We start from the raw sequence: 23,373 nt of genomic DNA, 5'->3' as shown, positions 1-23,373 counted from the left end.
GAAGGATATCATGTTTGGTAAGGTGGAGGGTCAGAGAACAAGAGGAAGACCCCCAATGAGATGGATTGGCCAAGTGGCAGCATTGATGGACTCAAGCATGGCAATAGTAGTGAGATTGGCCCAGGATCGGGCTGTGTTTCGTTCTGCTGTGCGTAAGGTTGCTATGGGTCAGTACCGACTCGATGGCACCTAACAACAACAACAGCAAAGAACAGTCATAGCTGAGTGGTTGTCTAAATTGTTAATGCTGTCTTTGTGGATTGATGATATCCAAGTAACACGATGAGTACATAAAACTAACAAATTGTTAGACTTTATGTTTTTCACTACCCAGTATCCTTCATTTCTGATGCAAACTAGTTTCCATATTGTGGATCTAAAGCTACTAGTGTCCATCTCACAGGAATATAAGTTCAGAGACGAGCTCCTAAAATTTTTGAGGGAAAAATTAGACTTTTGAATTATAATAATAATTTTGTTTCAGCAGCATTTCCCTTTGGATCAACCCCAGAAAAAAATTGGAACCAACATTTTATCTAATGTGTTATAATAATTTTAAAAGCCCCTGGGTGGCACAAATAGTTAAACACTCAGCTACTAAATTTCTTAAGTGCTCAGCTACTAACCAAAAAGGTTGGTGGTGATGTATTTCCAAAAATTCAGCCACTGAAAACTACAGAGCACAGTTCTATTCTGATACACATGAAGTTGCTATTTGCTGAAATCAACTTCAGAGCAACTGATTTTGGTGTAACAGTAATGTTGTTTCTATGTATCACTTTAAAGCACAACTTCAGGGAGACTAGCACCACAGTCACTTACCAATGTCCCCTCAACACTTAAAATAGTAGTGTGTGTAAGCACACAGCCTGAAAATCAGAAGTGATTTCTCAGTTTGTAAGTCACATGCCCAACTAGCCAATTGTTGTTAAGTGCCAGTCGAGTTGGTTCTGATTCCTAATAACCCTGTATAGGGTTTCCAAGGAGCAACTGGTGGGTTGGAACTGTCAACCTTTCTGTTAGTATACCAATAAGTAGTGTTTATTCTACAGGGCCACACCAGGACTCTAGCTGCCCAATAGTCAAGCTTAAACTGGGAAAATAATGTGATCTGCTTCTTGTACAAGAAGCAGCAGCACATTAAAAGACAAAGAAACACAGTCAAGAAGTGGTCAATTTTCCATTTCTTGTGAAACTTCTGGGATTTTTCAAGCATTTTAGTGTGCCTCTTAAAGTTTTGGTGGTTTTAAAAATCCAGATTAAACACTAGAATTGCATTAATAGTTGATCAATTACACTTGTGCTTTAGAATTGGCACAAGTGTTATATATATATATAACTTAAAAACCAAATTCTAATATATAAAGATTCCTAGCATGGAATCCTGGGACTCAGAATCTTACCTAGGAACCTAATTATCCAAAAACCAAGGTTCTAGATACTCACTGAGAAACTGCATCCTTTCAGATTAGAACAATTGAAATTATTATAAACAATAAATCCCACTTTCTGTGTATGAGTCACATGTCAAGTTGCTTGGCTTTTATGAGAGATGCAACTTGGAACACTAGGCAAGTCGTGGACTTCTTGGTGTTTCTATTTCACTTATCTGCCAAAAGTTGTTGGAGGTGCATATCTTTCTCAAGTGAATGTACTTAGACTCACGTAGGATTTATTCATTAGAACATACATATATTTAATGAGTTTAAGCTCTTTGCTCCCTGGTTTTCAGATCATTGATAATTGAGGTGGAACAGCTGTAAACAGGTAGGTCATTTGATCACTTAGAGAACTGGTTAGTATTCATGATAGAAGTAGGATAGGAATTTCATTTATTTAACTTCAGGAGTGAGTAAAAATGCAAAGAAATAAATAAAATCTTTTTATTGATAAAGCTATCCCTCAATCATTTTTAGTCAGTAGGAAAGGAGCCTTGAATCTAATAAACATCTATTAAAAAAAAGACTGAGGAAAAGAAGAAAAGGATACTAATAGCAGCAGTTGCTGTTTACTAAACACTTTGGACATGTTATCAGTTCCTGAAGAAGGGCAACATGCTTGGTAAAATAGAAGGTCAGTAAAAGGGGGGAAGACCCTCAACAAGATGAATCAAAACCTGACTGCAACAATGGGCTCTAACATAGGGATGCTGGTAAAGATGGTGCAGAACTGGGCAGTGCTTCGTTCTGCTATACACAGGGTCATTATGAGTAGGAACTGACTTGATGGCACCTAATAAACAATACCTGTAACATGCTGTACCAGACACTGTGCTAAAAAAACTCTAAAAGATTATCTCACTAATTAATCCCCACAAATCCATAAGGCCAGAACTATAATTATTTCCATTTTATAGATGAGAAAATTGAAACTGAAAATCTGAGAAAGTAGTGACTTACCCAAGATGCCTCAACTGGTAAGTTACAGAGCTATACCAGTTTACTTCTTTCTATAAGTAGAGTCACTATACATCCTACTTTGCCTGAGATGGTCCCAATTTACATTATGTATCCTAAAGTAATTATTAATGGTGTCAGCTTTCCATATAAAAAGCAGACTGGACAGCAACAAATTATACAGTCACTCTATCTCAAGATTTCTCAACCTAAGCATATTGGTATATAGGGCCAAAAACTCTGTTGTAGGGGAGCTGCCCTGTGCAGTATAGGGTGTTTAGCAGCATCCCTAGCATCTAATTACTAGATGCCAGTAGCACCTACCCACCCCCAACCTAGTAATGACAAACAAAAATGATGTTGCCAAATGTTCTCTGGAGGAATTGCCTTTGATTGAGAAACATTGCTTCTAAAACCTGTGTTCATAAAAATTTACCTACAGAAGGAAAACATAATCTGTTACTGAACAAGTACTATGAGCACGGCCTACCTAGTACAGTGACTACGATATAACCTATACTCAATATATGTGTGTTGTTGTTGTTAAGTGCCATTAAGCTGGTTCCAAACCATAGCAACCCTGTATAGGGTTTCTAAGGAGCAGCTGGTAAGCTTGAGCCACTGACCCTGTGGTTTAAACAACTTTGCAATCCAGTGCATTAGCCCACAGCACCACATTATTTGGCTTCCCAATTGTTGAGAGGTTCAAGGACTAAACAAATAATAGAGAAGATGACTGGAGGAGGTCTAATGATAAAAACTGGTTCATTAAAATCCATTTTAGAGAAGACTGGTAGTGTATTGTGAACAGTGACCCAGCAACCTTCTGGTTGCCCATTATAATAATATTGTGGAATTTCAGTCTTGATTCTGTTGTGTGTTTTGTCTTAGTAATGAACATAAAGGCCACAGTGATAGCCCAGAGTGATATGTTAAGTTTCATACAGCAGCAACCTTCTTTAAGAATAATAGCTAATGATAATCAATGTTCTCTTTTCTCCTACTCTTAGAAATGACCACCATTTCTTTCATACCACCATTTTCCATTTATTAGCAATAACAGAGGAAATACCAATAGCACCAATTAAAAATGAATTCACATGACGTGTTTTATCCTTACAGCTGTAATAACTAGTAACTAACATGGACTGGAAAGCACTTTGCAAAAGTAAAGAGTGCTGTACAGATACATTATAATTATCATCATTAATAAATTAGCCCGATTCTCCTAGTATTCAAAAGGCACGTAAGGTCAGATACATGGGCTTCAGTGGGGTAAAATGATCACAGCCTACAATGTAGCAATGGTTCACATGTGTTGGCAATAAGTTTTACCCCATACGATCCTGCAGAGCTGAAGTTACACACCCTTCATAATATGGGAGAATGAAGCTAAAAGTAGACAGAACAGATTTGTTTTTTTTGCTATTTAATGCTTTTTTTTTTGTAACAAACTCCTACATCTTTTATACTAACTTTTAAATAGATAATATAATGAATCAAACTTCTAAATTTTACATTTTAACAAAATTGAAATTTCTTATTTAAGGTGACAGAAAATTTTATTGTTCTCTATGAACTGATATTCTAGATATCAATTTCAAAGCATTCTGTGACTTCAAAGAGGTCAGATTGGTAAGTTTTGTGCTTGCACACCCTCAGAGGATATCTTCCATATTCATTCCAGAATTGTTACTAGAAGAAAACAGCTTTATCTATTCCATTGTCAGCAGGAGTCTTGGCAAGAGATGGCTCTTGGCTGACCATAAATAAAATTCCTTGAATCACCAGTATCTTGATTTAAGAAAGAAATTTTACTATGTCTTTCATACACAAAAGCTGATTAACAATGGTTAAAAAACACAACTTCACTTTTTCACAGGTGTACAAAAAAGAAATATAATGGAATTACATTCAATAATAAAGCTTAAAGTTCACTCTAGGTAATAGTTGCATTAACATTCACATACACAAGCACAGAGTAAGTATATTTCAGGAGTCTTATAATAGCATACAGCATACATATGGGAGATTGAGTTCAGGTAACATCATAGGTGTTAGTATGATTAGCAATTCAGAGTGTTAGAGAAAAGGAAAACTAAACCAAAGAGAAAGTGTAGGCTAGTATACCAAGACAAGTCACAGACTTAGAGGACTGAAAAATCTGCTCACTGTATGTATGAGAAAACATTATTTTTCTTCAATTTCTGGGTCTTGAAAGAGTTGGTTGGAGAAGGTTGTGTATTCAAAGTGCACATAATTGTTTCTTAGAAAAGAGAGAGAGAGATCCTTTTATTTAGTAATTAATACATGCAAGAGGCAGCCCCAGAGTGACCTGAAAGAGTAAAGCTGTGATTGGCAGGTGGCCAGTATAATACAGATGTTTCAGGCAATTCTCTTAAAGCACTTCTGTAGCAGCAATGATCACTTAAATGGCTGTAGACTGAATTCTCTTTTTAAGGGGAATTTAGGGGAATTGTATTCATCATATTTCTCTTTAAAGATTTATAGCTATAGATTTTCTCTTTTAAAATAAATCTATCAAAGAACAAACAGCATAAAGTGAGGTGTTGGGGTTTTCTTTTTTCTTTTGCTTTTGCATATGTGTTATTGGAAAAGGATCTAACCTTTTCATAAACATTGTGTGCAAAAGAATTTTTAATAAAGTGAGCACAAGGACATATACAGGAAACTCATCAGATCTGCTTCTGTTCCCGAGTGGTCCCCTGTTAAACACTGAAATATTGGCTTGTAGATATAACACAGGATTCAGGATGACACACAGCCAACAGACTTTAAGTACTCCTAAAGCCTTGTCAGTGGGGGAAGTTTTGTCTGCTAGATGGTGGCCACCACCGTTTAAATTTTAAGATTTAGGAAGTCTGGTCCCCTTTAATTTCACAATTCCCCTTCAGGCTGTAATTCCCACTGATTATTTGCCTTTGTTTCCCAGCCCTTCTTGCACCAAGTAGTCACATCTGACCCATCCCAGTTGATGGATACCTGGCACTCTTAACCCTGGTTGGCCACACATACCCAGTGGCCACAAACACCCAAGCTGCTCAATCTCAAAATCTTTCAGCCTGCCCTGCAAGTGTCATCAAGACAGGATCCCCGGAGCACAGGGCAGAGAGTCCAACCTCTCACTGGCAGGGCTGGGAAGCCACTCCTTTGCGGCGGAGGAGAAAGGAAACTTGGGTCTGCTTTTTAGGTTCTGAAAACAAGCCAGAGTGGAGAGAAAAGAGTTAACACCAGACTTAGTAAAGCTTTCAAGACAAAATCTGTTAAATGCGATCTAGACAGACATAGAGAACTTTCAGCAGATTTCTGAGGTCTATAAGAGAGGGCTCATGTGGTCAGGAGAAAGGAAGAGGGATTTGCTACATGGGAGATTTGCCATTGTTACAAAAATTGGCTAAGTGGCTTGTTTCCATTAGATGACCTCACTGGTCACTGTTGTCAGTCGTGCTGTTCCCTTTCTCTTTTTTCTCCTGGATCTTGCTACCCTTCTTCTTTTTCTTCTTTTTCTTGGTCTCCTCTTTTTTGCCGAAGGTTATGAAGTCACTTTTGTCAATTTGGCTGTTAGTAGGCTCCTGCCGGATGGAGATGATTGCAGGAGATCCTGGGATAATGAATTTGTCTGGCAACTCACCGGGGCCAGATTGCTTGGGGTTGCCGGGTCCGTATTTAAAGGTCCAACTGTTGCTGTTGACACCAGCCCCCACTGGAGGGGACACCTCTCCTGCCTCTGGTTCTGAAAAAGAAAATATCACAAGTCAGTAGAGTAACACATTCCCTCCATGTCACACTCCAGAGGAGAGTAAAGGAGAAGCTCACAGAGAGGCCTTGATGTTGTTCAGTGCTGTTAAGTTGGTTCCGACTCATAGTGACCTGTGGAGGGTTTCAGAGGAGTGGCTGGTGGTTTGAACAGCCAACCAAGTGGTTATCCTACAGCACCACAGAGAGGCCTGGCCAAAATAAATCATGTTTTTTTCTGCAAGTTGGAGGGCAAAGCCAGGGTATGGCAACAAGTAGAAGAGCAGAGGGTCAAAGAATGTAATTTTTGAGTATCATATTTTTGGTTCTTTGTGAAGAATTTCCTAAAGAATACTTTTATGAACTGAAATGAATGGGTATTGGCCATTTTGAATCTGGCATTCATATGGGTTTACTATGCAGGGAATGATAAAATGAAGAGGAATAGTATCACATTCATCATTTAAAAAAAAAAAAAAAAAGTTCAAGACCTAACTTGAAGTATAATGCTGTCTGTGAAGGAAGGCCAGTTAATACCACTATTATTTATATTTCCTTTTCATACTCATATTATTCATATTTACAACCACTAAATCCAGGGTTGATGAAATTGAAGAATTCTACCACTTCTTCAGTCTGAAATTGATTTAAATATGCAATCAAGATATATTGACAATTACTGGTGATTGGAATGCAAAGGTTGGAAACAAAGAAAGATCAGTAGTTGGAAAATATGGCCTTGATGATAGAAACGATGCTGGCGATCATATGATAGAATTTTGCCAAGACCAATGATTTGTTCATTTTAAATACCTTTTTAAACAACATGAAAGATGACTATACACATGGACCTCACCAGACTGAATACACAGAAATCAAACTGACTACATCTGTGGGAAGAGACAGTAGGAAAGCACCATATAATCAGCCAAAACAAGATGAGGGACAGACTATAAAACAGACCATAAATTACTCATATGCAATTCAGGCTGAAGCAGAACAAAATTCAAACAAATCAATGAGAGCCAAAATTTAACATTGAACATATCCAACCTGAATTCAGAGATCATCTCAAGATGATTTAATGCACTAGACACTAATGACCAAAGACCAGAAGAGTGGTGGGATGACATTAAGAACTTTTTGCAGAAAGAAAGCAAAAGGTTATTAAGAAAGTATGAAAGAAGGAAAAGACCAAAATGGATGTCAGAAGAGACTCTAAAAATTACTCTCCAGTGTAGAGATAGACCTGGAGTTTGAAAATCAGAAGGGAAGAACACACTCAGCATTTCTCAAGCTGAGGGAACAGAAAAAATTCAAGCCTCAATTTGTGTTATTGAAGGATTCTTTGGGCAAACTACTGAATGATGCAGAAAGCATCAAGTGATGATGGAAGGAATCCACAGAGTTATTGAACCAAAAAGAAATGCTCAGTGTTCAACCATTCAAGAGACAGCATACGACCAACAGCCAGTGGTACTGAAGGAAGAAGTGCAAAGTGCACTGAAGGCATTGGCAAAGAACAAGGCTCTGGGAATTGATAGACTATAAATTTAAATCTTTCAACCAACTGATACAGCATTGGAGGCACTTACTCATCTATGTGAAGAAATTTAGAAGGCAGCTACCTGGCCAACTGGTTGGAACAGATCCATATCTGCACCCATTACAGGAGAGGTAACCTAACAGAATGTGGAATTCATTGAACAATGTCATTAATATCACATACAAGTAAATTTTTTCTACAGATAATTCAAAAGTGGCTGTAACAATGCATTGAAAGGGAACTGCCAGAGGTTCAAGGAAGATTCAGATTAGGGCATGGAGTGAGGGTTATCACTACAGACATCAGATGGATCTTGGCTGAAAGCAGAGAACACCAGAAAGATGTTTACCTGTGCTTTATTGACTATGCAAAAGCTTTAGACTGTGTGGATAATGACAAGCTATGGATAACACTGTAGATAATGACTATTCTGGAACACTTCACTGTGCTCATGAGGAACGTGTACATTCACCAAAACGCAGCTGTTCATACAGAATATGGGGCCACTGAATGGTTTAAAATCAGGAGAGGTGTGTGCCAGGTTTATATTCTTTCACCGCACTTATTCAATCTGTACACTGACCAAATAATCTAAGAAGATGGGCTATATGAACACGGCATCACGATTGGAGGAAGACTTCATTAGCAATCTGTGATATGCAGATGATAGAAACTTGCTTGCTAAAAGCGAAGGAGACTTAAAATACTGATGAAGATCAAAGACCAGAGTCTTCAGTATGGGTTGCACGGCAACATAAAGAAAATAAAAATCCTTACCACTAGAGCAATAAATAGCATCATGATAAATGGAGAAAAGACTGAAGTTGTAAAAGACTACATTTTGCTTGGATCCACTATCAACACTCATGGAAGCAGTAGTCAAAAAATCAAATGATGTTTTGTATTGGGAAAATCTCCTTCACTAGACATCCCTTTAAAGTGTTCAAGAGCAAAGCTGTGAATTTGAAGTCTAAGGTGCACCTGCCATTGTATTTTCAATAGTTTCATATGCATGTGAAAGCTGGACAAGGAATAAAGAAGACCATAGAAAAATTGATGTATATGAGTTATGATGTTGGAGAATATTAAAAGTATCATGGACTGCTAGAAGAACAAATACATATGTGTTGAAAGATGTACAGTCAGAATGGTCTTTAGAAGCCAGGATGGTCAGACTTCATCTCTCATACTTTGGACATATTATCAGAAGGGACCAGTCCTGGAGAAGGACATCATGCTAGTATGAGAAAATAAAAGAACTGAATAGGAAGTGGTAAAGTAGTAAAGAGGAGGATCAAAGAAAAAACGGAAGACCCCCAAGGAGATGGACTGGCAGAGCTGCAATAGCAATGGTCTCAGTCTTAACTATGATTATGAGGATGGTGCAGGAACGGTGTTTCATTTTGTTGTGCATAAAGTTGCTATAATTCATAACCAACTCAATGGCACCTAATAACAACTGCTGTGATTTCCTTGCCTGGAAATGGATTAGAAAATGTCTTATAGGATTAAATCAGAATACCCTACTTTTAGAGCATAAACATGGAATGTACAAAGCATGAATCTAGGAAAATTAGAAATTGTCAAAAATGAAATGGAATGCAATCTGTCTAGGCGGAGCTGATGAAATGAAATGCAGAAGGGTCACTTGTGATACAATAGTGAATGATTGTTATCAGGACTGATTGTGAGGGTTGGTAATGTAAAAGTAGACATTTGGTAGCAAGGAAGGGAGTTATTAACTCTCCAGTCTAGGAGTGGAGGTCTCTGGGACCATCAAAGGAGAAGAGCCGAGAGTGGGACCCTACCCAGAGAAGCAGCGAGGCCCGAGATGGAGGCAGAGACGATGACATGGAGTGATGAAGCAGATGGGGACTTTGGATCCAGAGAGGGAGAGGGACTGGGTCCTGAAGAATGGGTGTGTAGGGGGTGGGCTTATAGGGAATACTCTTTGGTCTGTTGATGATGCATGGAGGGGAGTGGAACCATGTCAAGGAGACGATATACAATGGAATGAATATAAAACTAAAGTTCTCTCATGTAAAATATCATATAATTCACAATAAAACATGAAAAAAAAAAGATTAAAAAGAGAACACACAGAATGGGCAAAATGTTTGACAACATCATATCAGACTCTCCAAATTTTATAGAACACTTCAATGCCTCAACAAGAAGAATATAAATAGCCCCATTAAAAAATGGGCAGAGGATATGAACAGGCACCTCACCAAAGAAGACATTCAGGCAGCCAACAAACATGAAGAAATGTTCATGATCATTAGATGTTGCTGTTATTTTTAAGTGCCACCAAGTTGGTTCCTACCCATAGGGTTTCTGAGGAGTGACTGGTAAGCTTGAAGCACTGACCTTGTAGTTCAAATCAACCTTGTGGTCCAGTGCTTATCTTATAGCATCATACTACACTGCTGGTGGGACTGTAAAATGGGGTAACCACTGTGGACAATGGTATGGTGTTTTCTTAAAAAGTTGAAAATAGAAATACTGTATTACCTAACAATTCCTCTACTTGGCATGTATCCTCAAGAACTAACACAACTAGATATATGCACACCCATGTTCATTGTAGCACTATTCACAATAGCAAAAAAGATGGAGACAGCCTAAATGCCCATCAACAGAAGAATGGTTAAAGGAAATCTGGTACATATACACAATGGAATACTACACAACACTGAAGAATAATGAAGAATCTGCAAAACACCTCACAACATGGATGAACCTGGAGGACATCATGCTGAGTGAAATTAGTCAATCACAAAAAGGCAAATAGTGTATGAGAATACTTTTGTAAAAAGTTAAGAAAAGATTTTCTTGCTAAATGAAACATTCTATCATGATAGAAGTAATTGCTGTTAATTGATGGTACACAGTGATTGGTAATTATTATAACTGAAATGAATCGTATAATTTGGTGAATGTAGGACTGATAATCTGTTCTGTAAACCTTCACAAAGTTTCCCAATAAAATGTTTAAAAAAATTTTTTTTAATGAAATGGAATGCATAAACTTTGATATTTTGGGCATTAGTGAGCTGAAATGGACTGGTCGTGGCCATTTTGATTCTGGCAACCACATGGTTTACTATTTCGGGAATGACAAATTGAAGATGAATGGTGTTGTATTCATTGTAAAAAAGAACATATTCAGATCAGTCATGAGGTACAACGCTGTCTGTGATAGGATAAGATCCATGCACCTACAGGGAAGACCAGTCAATACCACTATTATTCAAATTTATGCACCAACCACTAAAGCCATTGAGGATGAAATAGAATTCTACCAACTTCTTCAGTCTGAAATTGATCAAACATGCAATCAAGATGTATTGATCATTACTGTTGATTGGAATACAAAGGTTGGGAACATAGAGGAAGGATCAGTAGTTGGAAAATATGGCCTTGGTGGTAGAAATGATGCTGGAGATTGCATGATAGAATTCTACATAATCAATGATTTGTTCATTTCAAATACCTTCTTTAGACAGCATAAGAGACTACTATACACATGGATTTCACCAGATGGAATACACAGAACTAATATTGACTACATTTGCATAAAGAGATGATGGAAAAGCTCTAGGTCATCAGTCAAAACAAGGTTAGGGGCAGACTGTGGAACAGACCATCAATTGCTCATATGCAAATTCAAATTGAAGATGAAGAAAATGAAAACAAGTCCACGAGAGCCAAAATATGACCTTGAATTGTTAAGTGCCGTCGAGTTGGTCCTGACCCATAGCGACCCTGAACAGGGTTTCTGAGGCTGTAAATCTTTATAGGAGCAGAAAGCCTCACTCATCTTTCTTCCACTTAGCAGCTGGTAGTTTCAAACTGCTGACCTTGAGGTTCGCAGCCCGATTTGTAACCACTGCGCTACCAGAGCTCTCTGACCTTGAATATATCCCACCTGAATTTAGAGATCATCTGAAGAACAGATTTGATACATTAAACACTAAAGACCGAAGACCAGAAGAGTTGTGCGATAACATCAAGAACATCATACATGAAGAAAACAAGAGAGAAGGAAAAGGTCAAAATAGATGTCAGAAGACACACTGAAACTTGCTCTCCAGCGTACAGATGCTAAAGCAAATGGTAGAAATGAGGAAGTCCAAGAGCTGAACAGAAAATTTCAAAGATCAATGCGAGAAGATAAAGCCAAATATTACAAAAAATATACAAAGACCTAGAGTCAGAAAACCAAAAAGGAAGAACACACTTAGCATTTCTCAAGCTGGGGGAACTGAAGAAAAAAATCAAGCCTCAACTTTCATTATTGAAGGATTCTCTGGGCAAATTATTGAATGATAAAGAAAGCACCAAAAGAAGATGGAAGAAATACACAGAGTCACTGTACCAAAATGAAATGGTTCATGTTCAACCGTTTCAAGTGGTAGTATATGATTAAGAGCCAACGATACTGAAGGAAGAAGTCCAAGGTGTATTGAAGGAACTGGCAAAGAACAAGGCACCAGGAATTGATGGAATAAAAATTGAAATCTTTCAAGAAAGTGAGGTGGCACAAGAGGCACACACTCATCTCTGCCAAGAAATTTGGAAGACAATTATCTGGCCAACTGATTGGAAGAGATCCGTATTTGTGCCCATTCCAAAGAGAGGCACAATATCTGATATCTTATGCAAGTAAAGTTTTACTAAAGGTAATAAAGAAATGGCTGCAAGCATACATTGACAGAGAACTTCCAGAAGTTCAAGCTGGATTCAGAAGAGACCATGGAACGAGAGATATCATTGCTGATGTCCAATGGATCTTGACTGAAATCAGAGAATATCAGAAAGATGTTTACCTGTGCTTTACTGATTACTCAAAAGCTTTCAATTGTGTGGATCATGACAAGCTATGGACAATATTGTGTACTATGAGTATTCTTGAACACTTAATTGTGCTCATGAGGAATCTGTGCATGGACCAAGAGGCAGTTATTCGAATAGAACATGGGAACACTGAATGGTTTAAAATGAAGAAAGATGTGCAACAGGGTTGTAATCTGTCACCATACTTATTCAACATGTATGCTGAGCAAATAATCCAAGAAGTTGGGTTATATGAAGAAAAACGTGGCATCAGGATTGTAGGAAGACTCATTAACAACCTGTGATATACAGATGATACAAACTTGGTTGCTGTAAGTTAAGAGGACTTAAGATACTTATTGATGAAGATCAAAGAGCACAGCCTTCAGTATGGATTGCATCTCAATGTAAAGAAAACAAGAATCTTCACCACTGGACCAAGAAACAACATTCTTATCAACAGAGAAAAGATTGAAGTTGTCAAGGACTAAATTCTTCTTGGATCAACACTCACGGAAGCAGCAGTCAAAAAATCAAACAACGTATTGTATTAGGCAAATGTGCTGCACAAGATCTTTTTAAAGTGTTGAAGAGCAAAGATGTCAGCTTGAGGACTAAGGTGTGCCTGACCCAAGCCATGATATTTTCAATAACCTCATATGCATGTGAAAGCTGGACAGGACAGTGAATAAGGAAGACCTTAGACGAATTGTTGTTTTTAAGTTATGATGTTAGAGAAGAATATTGAAAGTTCCATGGGCTGTCAAAAGAACCAACAGATCTGTGTTGGAAGAAGTGCAGCCAGAGTGCTCGTTGTAGGCCAAGATGGCCAAACTTTGTCTCTCATACTTCGGACAAACTGTTAGGAGGGATAAGTTGCTGGAGAAGGAAATCATGTTTGGTAAGGTGGGGGTCAAGGAAAAAGAGAAAGACCCTCAGCGAGATGGATTGGCAAAGTGGCAGCATCAATGGGCTCAAATGTGGCAACAATAGTGAGGTTGGCCCAGGATCTGGCAGTGTTTCATTCTGCTGTGTTATGAGTCAGTATCAACTCTATGGCACCTAACAACAATAACAACAAAAGTATAAATTAGAGAAAATTTTAGCCACAAATGTATTTTGACTCCTACCAATTGTAAACACAATATAAATTGCTTAAATCAACTAGTTGATCCTAATTCTATTGTAATAACCCTGAAAGGAATAGTATGATGGAACAGAGAGGAGCTGATTTTGTCTGTAATGGGAAGAGTTAGAGGGATAGACAGATATTACAGAGCATCAGAGCATGGAATCCTGTAAGTTAAGCCTGTTTATGGCATCGATTTGTTTGGAAAGAATAACATTTCTTTCCAAATAGAGTCTCCTCCCTCACTGTGCACAAAGTCTAATAGGGACATAGGCTCAAGCAGTTATAAATTTAATGAATACAATAAACAACATACAAGCTAAGTACTAAGGGACTCCAGAGGAATAAAATTATTAATTATATTGAAGAAGCTAAAGGTGTTGCACTGTAGGATAAAGCACTGGACCACAAGGTTGGTTTGAACCAACAGGTTGTAGGTCAAATTCATCAGCCACTAATTAGAAACCCTATACAGGGTTGCTATGAGTTGGAACAACAATAACAACAAAGGTGATTTTACAGGAGAAGTGAAATTTACACTGAATGTTGGGAAATTGTTATAACTCCATGTTGCTGTGTTGTTATGTGCCGTGGAGTCAGTTCTGACTCATAGCAACCCTGTATAGGGTTTCCAAGGCTGTAAATCTTTAAGAGAGTAGAAAGCCTCATCTTTCTCCCGCGATATAGCCATAGGGATTTTCAATGCAAGGCTTTACCAAGAGTCTATTTGGAAGAGACATTATAAAATACACCTATGGTTTCTAAAAGAGTAAGTCAACATTAAAGAGGAAAAGTAATGACCTGCTTGGACAAAGTAATCGTAATGGCTATGGAATTAGAACTCCTTGACATTACAGGAGTGTTCATGCACTTGCCACTGTTCCTTTTAGTGTTGTTGTTGCTGTTGTTAGGTGCCATTAAGTCAGTACCGACTCATAGCGACCCTATGAACAACAGAACAAAACAATGCCCGGTCCTGGGCCAACCTCACAATTGTTGCCACACTTGAGCCCATTGATGCTGCCACTTGACCAATCCATCTCGCTGGGGGTCTTCCTCTTTTTCTCTGACCCTCCACCTTACCAAATATGATATCCTTTTCCAGCAAATGGTACCTCCTGACAATATATCTGAAGTATGAGAGATGAAGTTAGGCCATACTGGCCTCCAAGGAGCACTCTGGCTGCACTTCTTCCAACACAGATCTGTTGGTTCTTTTGGCAGCCCATGGCACTTTCAATAGTCTCTTCCAACACCATAACTCAAAAAAAGCATTAATTCTTCTACGGTCTTCCTTATTCACTGTCCAACTTTTGCATGCATATGAGGTTATTGAAAATACCATGGCTTGGGTCAGGTGCACCTTGGTCCTCAAGCTGATATCTTTGCTCTTCAACTCTTTCAAGAGGTCTTGTGTAGCAGATTTGCCTGATGCAATACATTTGATTTCTGTCTGACTGCTGCTTCCATGAGTGTTGAAGTTCTGCCAGGTAAACGTTTCATGTTCAAGTGCTGTTTGGAATTGTCTACAACTGCTTTATCTATCGTCTCACCTTCCATCACTTTTCACTCTCCCCTAAATTAGCATCTCTGACCACTACTTTTCTAACCTTGCTCATGTCAAGCTAACTAATTACATTAATCATTTCCTATACCAATGGTCAAATTTTAATCCTCATATCTCATTTAACCTCCTTGTCATTTATCATCCCCTTATTGAAAAATTTATTCTTATAAGTTATTTGACAAAATGCTGTCCTGACCTTTCTCTTGAGCTGGTCTTTATCATATCCTTTGTAGGCTTCTCCTCTTCTTTCCTTTGTGCTGGCGCTTCCTTGGGTTTGGCCCTAGATCCTTTCCTCTCCTTTCTCTTCACTCTTCCCTTTTGGGACATCAGTCATGTCCATGGGTATAAATAAATACTAAAGAAATGTACTGATGAGATATTTTTATTTACTAAAAGCTCATACCAATCTCATGTATCTATCTACCTACTGGAGGCCTCATGGCATGTATCTGACTACCTATTAGAAGGCTCATGGACATTGCCAGCTTATAGAATCTCAAACCAAACTCTTGATTCCTCCCATTTATTCCTTTCTGTATCCTTCCAGTCTCAGTAAGTGGCATCCCATTCACCCTACTGTTCAAGCCAGAGATTTCAAGCTATTCCTCATTTTTCTTTATTCTTTAGTTTCTATTCATAATATATCACTAGAACTTGTAATTTTTTAACTTCATACCCTTCTCTCCATTTTTGCAGGCACTAGCCTTTTCAGTACATCAGGATTCCTCATATGAAAAGTAGCAATAGCTTCCTGCTCGTCAAACCTGCTTTCACTTTTGCCCCACTCTATACTTCACACAACAGCCAGAGTAATCTTTACTTCTTAAAGTCCTTTACCTGTTTAAAAATTATCTTTAAAATAGAGATCAGATTATATCATTCATTTGCTTAAAATGATTTAAAAAGTTTCCACTGCCTTGAGATTAAATGTATATATATCAAACTCTTAGCATGGTACAGGCAGTCTGCAGGTTATAAACCTCTGACTTATGTACCAAACCCCATATTAAAAATTCAAGATACATACACTATTTTTAAATAACAAATGAGTGCTATTTTGTAATGAGTATCAAAACATTATTATTATTACTGTGTCATTATGTTAAAGATGTTTCAGTGTATTTGGAAGTGTTTCTTTGATGTTTTTTAACACATAGAAAGATACACTATTACTAAGATAAACACTTGACTAACTGAAGTTATATAAAAACCATACCGAACGGCTAAGATTTACATAGAAATTTGACTTAAAGACTTAGAAACAGAACTCATTCTTAATCTGGGGACTGCCTGTATGTAAAGCCCTTTAAGGATTGCTGTTTTCTCCTCTCCTATCTCATCTACCATTCTCCCTATACTCTACTGACCTTTCAGTCTCTCAAACACCCACTGAGGTCTTTTTTGCTCCAAGTTATTTGTACATGCCCTTTGCCTAGAATGGTCCCCCCTCCATTGTTGGAATGACTCCTCATTCTTTAAGTCTGTCCTAAATACAACTTCCTCAGAGAGGCATTTATGATCATTCTGCCAAATAGCTCCTCTCCTCCCCCATCTAATAAGCTTTATCATTATAAGAAGCAGAAACCATATGTGTTTTGTTCACCAATGTATACTGGTGTCTAGCACAATTCCTGGTCCATTACAGGTATTTAGAATGAATAGAAGAACTAATGTGAGAAGTGAGAGCAGCACCCACTCTTTAGTAGACCAAACAACTCTCCACTGGCAGCATTTTTAGAGTCCCCAAAGACAATGAGTGAATACATGAAAAGAGCATAGCCTGATCCCAGCACAATGCAAAAACTCAATAAATGGCATCAACTATGGGGCTAGGAAGACAGTATGATGATATTGCAAATTTAGTCCAAGTAATAAAGTAATTTAGTCCAAGAAGCAGACAGTGGAGAGAGACAGAGAGAGAGAGAGAGCAAAACACTTCCTTCCCCGCCCTCCAAGTCTCTTTCGTCACACCATTCTTTCCCGGCCAAAGTTGACATAATAACATTTTGGAGATGGGCAATAGATTTTTTTTTTTTGCCCCTCTCAGACTAAGATTAATTTCTTTTATCTAGCTAAGATAATCACATCTGTAATAGAGCTCAGCCAGAATATGCCTGGTTATCTTTCAAATGCAGGCTCTGAACCTGAGAGAAAGAAGAAAGAAAAAAGCCTTTGTCTTATTTGGCTCCTAGAGGGATCAGGCTTCAGATTCACCCCCTCAGTCCCTTAGTTGCTCTCACAGAGTCCAGGATGGACTTTTTTCCAACTATAGCCAGGACTCTGCATGAGGCATGTGCAGAGCTCAGAGATATCTTGTGAGCTAAAGGACATTAATGGCCATGCCCACTGGCTGAGGAAAGCCATTCACAGCAGGACCACCACGAGTTAATTGGCTTCTTTACATATCACTGAGCTTCCACTGCCTTTTCTAGGGGACTTGGTAGTGTCTGCATCAGCCTAACCTACAAGAAACAAGAGATCAATTCAGGTGTATCTTTTCCATGTTGAGCTACAGAGCAGAGCAAAAGTCTGATTTCTCCAATTTCTTACAGATGAAGTACCCAACCTGTCTGCTTGCTGTGAAAGCAAACATCTCTCAGGGGTAAGAAGTGCCTGAACTGTGACTCATTTGGGTGAATCAAGAGTTTAAGAACCTGACAAACATTTACTGACCTCCTAATCTGAGTCTCTTTGGAGTCCTGGTGTGGCGCTGTGGGTTAATGCGCTAGACTGCAAAGCCATTTGAACTGCAAGGTTGGTGGTTTAAGCTCGCCAGCTGCTCCTTGTAAACCCTATACAAGGTTGCTATGGGTTGGAATCGACTTGCCAGCACTTGACAATAACAACAACAATCTGAGTCTCTTTAGGCTAAGAGCACTAAGACCTTTGGTTGCCTTTGCCTATAGAATGCTGCAACTTCCAGGACAGCATCAAGGAACTTCTGAAGAGGATGAGAAAGGAAGGTGAGCCATTTCTGCCCCCAGACCCCAAGCCTAGCCTCAGCGAATGGTCTAACCAAGGATGGGTTTCTTCTTTCAGTGCTGCCTCCCTTCCTCCTTTCTAGGGTCTTCTGTAAGGCCCCTCTCACAAAGACAAAACTGAGATGTAATAAAGATCCAAATGAATAGACCTAGTAGAGCCTAGAAATAGATTTCAGGCACACATCAAGCAGGTGAGGGTATGAATCTTTCGGCAGATTCCTTTCCTGACATTCAGATTTAAAAAAATCAACAGGTTTTTAAATTATTAATAAAATATAATCACACTAACCTTGGCACTATTATCCTTCTCAAAGCCTAAATGGGGACACCCCAGCCTTGGTTGGATGTAATCTAACATGGAGCCAGAGGGGTTTGCTCCCCACATTACTTAAAGGACAACCGGACAAGCAGCTGGGAATAAGGGCACCTGCTCACTTCTCAAAAGATCAAGGGCTTGTTCTGAACTAAGCTATGTGTCTATGTGGGGATCTCAGGGTCAGAGTTATCTACTGCCCTGACCATCCCCACAGGCAAGAAGCAAGTAATTTCTGGAATTTCACAGTCCCCCTTTCAATCCAACTCTATGTAACCACCTCATTTTCACAAATGTAAAATCTATTCTACTCAGGCTTTGGGACTATTTTCTTTGTTTGGACTCGGTTCATTCAGAGTTGCTGGCAGCATGCTCCAGAACCCCATATTGTTTCTGTATTCCAGGCTGATGATCGTTACACTCGCCTTTTGGTTTTAATTCAATGCCACGGATTATAGGCCAAATTTTAAATTGTGTTTCAAGACACCTTTGCCATGTCCTGTAATTGGATTGACAGCACTTTTATCACATGGAGAAATATATTTTTAATTTGTGATGCTACAAAGTCCACTATTTCTGAGTTTAACGTGTTTCCAACACTTAGAAGATTCTAATGAAATGTGATAAACTTTCTTTTCTGTCCAAAAAGTAAAATAAAAATAAAAGTCTATTTGGATGTTGGGGAAAAAAAGATATATATATAATCACACTAAATGCACTTAGATGCTAACTGAAAGATTGGCTCTTCAAATCTACACAGAGTTTGCTTTGAAAGAAAGGCCTATCTACTCTATGGATCACTGTTCTATTCTGACACCATGAGTCTGAATCAACTTGATAGCAACTAGTTGTGATTATAATGATAATAAGTAGTTATCCTGACACTTCTGGTTTCAGTGGCAATAGAGTAAGGCAGGTAGGGAAGTCTCCATGCTGGAGGAACTGGGATCTCATGCAGGAAGCACTCACAGAACAACTACAGAGCTTCAGATCTACCATAAGGTCCAGGACATCAGTTTGCTGCACTTGCAAGTGAAAAAAATCACGATATTAAGGAAAATACTTCGAGTTAGGAATCTGGAGATGGGAATCCCTCTGTGGCCACCCTGCCCTGGCAGAGTTTAGAGGGCGGGGCTACAGCCATTCTGGCTCAGTGAACCAGCTCTAAAAGCGCCACAGACACACTTGCAAAAAGAGGTGCAAGAGACTTGACACATTTCTCCCGCATCTTCCCTGTCATGCCTTCTTTGCTCAGCCAGGACGCCAGGTGGGTGGATGTGCACCCCCAAAAAACAGCCCTGACCCCGCAGTTTCCCCACGGTACAGAGAGAAGGAGCTTGGCGGCCACTAGTGACGTCAGCCGCATAGACACAGCCCTAAGATTGATTTGTGCAAGACTCTTGGTGGCTGTGCGCCTTGGATTGGTTCCAACTCCAGGCGACCCTGTGCAAGGTTTCCGGGGTTGTGGGTCTTTGTGGGAGCAGAGCACCTCGCCTTTCTCTCGTGGAGCAGCTGGTGGTTTCCAGCTGCTGACCTTGCGGTTTGCAGTCCGCTGCACTTCCTGAGCTCTGTGTGCAGGACCCTTATAATACAATCTGTAAAACCCCAACATAAAAGGCCTCAACCATCTTGAGAATTGCACTGTGCACACGCAGACACCTAACTGGCCTTCAAAGACAAAAATAGTGGACAATCTTTCTCTCATTAACTTCTCAATATCTACCTGCACACCTCTACTGTAGTGACTAGAAGAGGGGTCTGAGTGAGCGGACACCCTCACCCACTGCTGGAGGATTCTACCTTGCACACACACTGCCTGTGTAGCACAGGACAGTCGACCACAGCTTTATTTCTGTTCCAAAGTGGTGGTATTTGTCTCTGCATTTATATTACTTCTGCTTTTGGTCCTTTTGATCACACATCTTTCCTGGAAGTGGGAGCTTATTCTCCCTATTTTACCCAAGAAGAGACAGCAATCGTGGCCATATAGCCAAGCTATAAGCATACCCCATAATATTCCACCACTGAGACAAGAGCCAACAACACCTGCTAAGCATTACATGCGAAAAAGGAAGCCTATCTCCTGATCATATTCACCAGGAGACACCCAGTAAGCCTAATAACAAACACCAATAAACATTCACTTAAGCATTAAAAAACAAAACAAAACAACAAACAAAAAAACACATAACTATTGGAAATGAAGAACAAGAAACAACAAATGATATAAAAAACATGTCCAAAAACAGAAAAGAGTAACAGAGACAAATGAGCTGGAGACAGACAAGGGCTTTCTAGAAGAGGAAGAGCAGGTTTTGGATATGCCTGAGAAATAATTCAGAAGAATGATATGGACACAAATTCAAATACTCTGAAAAGGGGTGTGTTGCGGACCGTGTAAGACTGGTCAGAGGTTCGAGGCCCTATGGGCCTGAGTGTAACAAATGAGGCCACTGGCAGTTAATGGCAAATTGCTTTCATCTTAATATTCAGTTATATATACATTTAATTAATACATGGAGCCTTTGAAAATCCACAGATAAATGTGATATTTTCCTAAAGCCGAGACTAAAGGTTGCAAGGTTAAACCTTTCTCCAAAGGATTAACTAAAAATATCTTAGCTACTTCTCAGAACCCATCCTCCCTAATCCCTTTTCCAGGTGCAGCCCATTCACCTGGGCATCTCCTGCAGAACTCTCACCTTCCCCCAACTGACCTCAGGGGCTATAGATATGTTAATTGGGCCTGAGAATCCAAGTTGCTGGCCTGGGATTCGAACCAGCGAAGTACAATGTAAAGTTACCTGAATGTCTGGAAAATTACTGATGTTAGCTGTATCCTGTTTTAGTCCCTCCCAGCTTGGTGTGAAACTCCTCCCCTAAATAAAGCAGAGGCCCGGGCCTCCCCAGGTGTGCATTACTGGTTAGAAGGCATGGAGTAAAGATAGCAGTGCATTACTGGTTGGAAGGCATGGAGTAACGATTGCGGTGCGTTACGGGTTGGAAGGCATGCCTTAAAGATTGCAGGGCAGTGAGTTGCTGCCTGCAGAGGCCATGATGCCTGTAGTCCCAAGCCTGCCCACCAGTGATGTATCCACCCTGGCTTTGGGGTGCCTCATTGTCTCCCTTCTTCTGTTTGTCTGTGTATTCTTTCGCTATCCCTATCGCCGCTGGATCTCCCCTCCTCGTGAACCAAACACTCATGACAACTATGTCGAGGGCAAACCCCGACAGGGGTGGAGGAAAACAAGAAGAAGTCAGGAAAGTACTACAAGAGCAATCAAATAAGATTGATACAGCATTGGAAACAACTCAAAACATGCAAAAAGAGGTCCAGGTGATTAATAATAAGATATCAGAAATGGACAACACACTGAAAGGGGAAAGGAGCAGAATAGAAGAGATGGAAGGCAGAACTAGCAAGCTGGAAGACAAATCTCTCAATACTGCTAAGATAGAAGAGCAAATGGAAAAAAGGATTTAAAAAATCTGAAGACAGTCTACAGTTTATGCAGGATAACATGAAGAGGAACAACTTAAGAATCATTGGCATTCCAGAACAGGAAGAATCAGAGAAGTCCACAGAGGAGATAGCTGAAGAACTTCTGGAAGAAAATTTCCCTAACATCTTGAAAAATGAGAAGATAAACATTCAAGAAGCTGAATGTACCCCAGGAAGGACAGACCCCAAAAGAAAGTCACCAAGCTCTCCAAAATCAAAGACAAGGAGAGAATAACTAAAAGCAGCCAGGGAGAAGAGAAATGTCACTTATAAAGGCAAGCAAATCAGATTAAGCTCTGACTATTCAGAATAATAGTGTAGTGGTTACGAATCAGGCTGTGAACCGCAAGGTCAGCAGTTAGAAACTACCAGCTGCTCCGTGGGAGAAAGATGAGGTTTTCTGCTCCTGTAAAGATTTACAGCCTCAGAAACCCTGTACAGGGTCGCTATGGGTCGGAACTGACTTGATGGCACTTAACAACAACAACAACAACATTAAGAATAAACCATGCAGGCAAGAAGGCAATGGGGAGAGATATAGAAAATTGTACAAGAAAAAAACTGCCAATCAAGAATCGTCTATCCAGCAAAACTATTAATCAAATATGATGGTGCGATCAAGACATTTGATGATAAACAGAATCTGAGAGATGTTATCAAAACCAACCCTGAACTTTAAAACATCCTAAAGGGAGTTCTGTGGACTGAAAACCAACAAGAACAGACAACAACCAGAGACTTACAGGTGTGGCAACATCACCTGGAACTCAGTCAACAGATAGCAGAGTCCAGAACAGAACAAGACTATAACAACAAATTCAAGGTAGCTGGGAGGTCAACTGAAGATCAAAATTATATCAATGTCAAAAAGGGACAAACATAGCAACAGAGATCCAGGTGGTGAGGATGTTAGGTAAATTACAGGATACAATGGATTATCTTAAAAGGAGAGAAAAGTTAGTGGACTATAAGGTAACCCCAAAGAAAGTAAATACTTCACAACTTACCATGAAAATGAACTTCCAAGTAGCACAAGCAAATATGAAAACTAAGAACAAACTGACAAGAAATATCACAAAAAACACAAACCCAACATAAGAAGGCATGCATGCAGAACAAAAGAACGAACAGCACTACCAAAAAAGTAACATAATGGCAGCCAATTAACTTATACCTATCAATAATTACAAGGAGCTCTGGTAGCGTAGCGGTTACGAATCGGGCTGCGAACCTTAAGCTCAGCGGTTCGAAACTACCAACCGCTCCGCGGGAGAAAGATGAGGCTTTCTACTCCCGTAAGGATTTACACCCTCGGAAACCCTGTACAGGGTCGCTATGGGTCGG

General features: G+C 39.4%; 1 protein-coding gene across 6 annotated transcripts in view; it reads right to left on the bottom strand.

The window, feature by feature from the left end:
- Positions 1 to 3,425: 3,425 nt before the first annotated feature.
- PCDHAC2 (protocadherin alpha subfamily C, 2) overlaps positions 3,426 to 23,373 on the bottom strand; it is a 220,163-nt gene continuing 200,215 nt past the window's right edge. For 4 of the 6 annotated variants that reach the window (XM_006866178.1, XM_006866175.1, XM_006866174.1 and 1 more), the window contains one exon: positions 3,426 to 6,150. In XM_006866178.1, coding sequence (XP_006866240.1) covers positions 5,840 to 6,150 — 311 coding nt within the window. In that variant the 3' untranslated portion in view covers positions 3,426 to 5,839. The remainder of the gene's footprint in view (positions 6,151 to 23,373) is intronic. The other 2 variants (XM_006866176.1, XM_006866173.1) reach the window with 2 other exon arrangements.

This window comes from Chrysochloris asiatica, unplaced genomic scaffold (assembly GCF_000296735.1).
Source record: "Chrysochloris asiatica unplaced genomic scaffold, ChrAsi1.0 scaffold00087, whole genome shotgun sequence".
NCBI classification, from domain to species: Eukaryota; Metazoa; Chordata; class Mammalia; order Afrosoricida; family Chrysochloridae; genus Chrysochloris; species Chrysochloris asiatica.
Note: the sequence above shows the minus strand (reverse complement) of the source record. Positions and strands in the feature narration are given on the sequence as shown.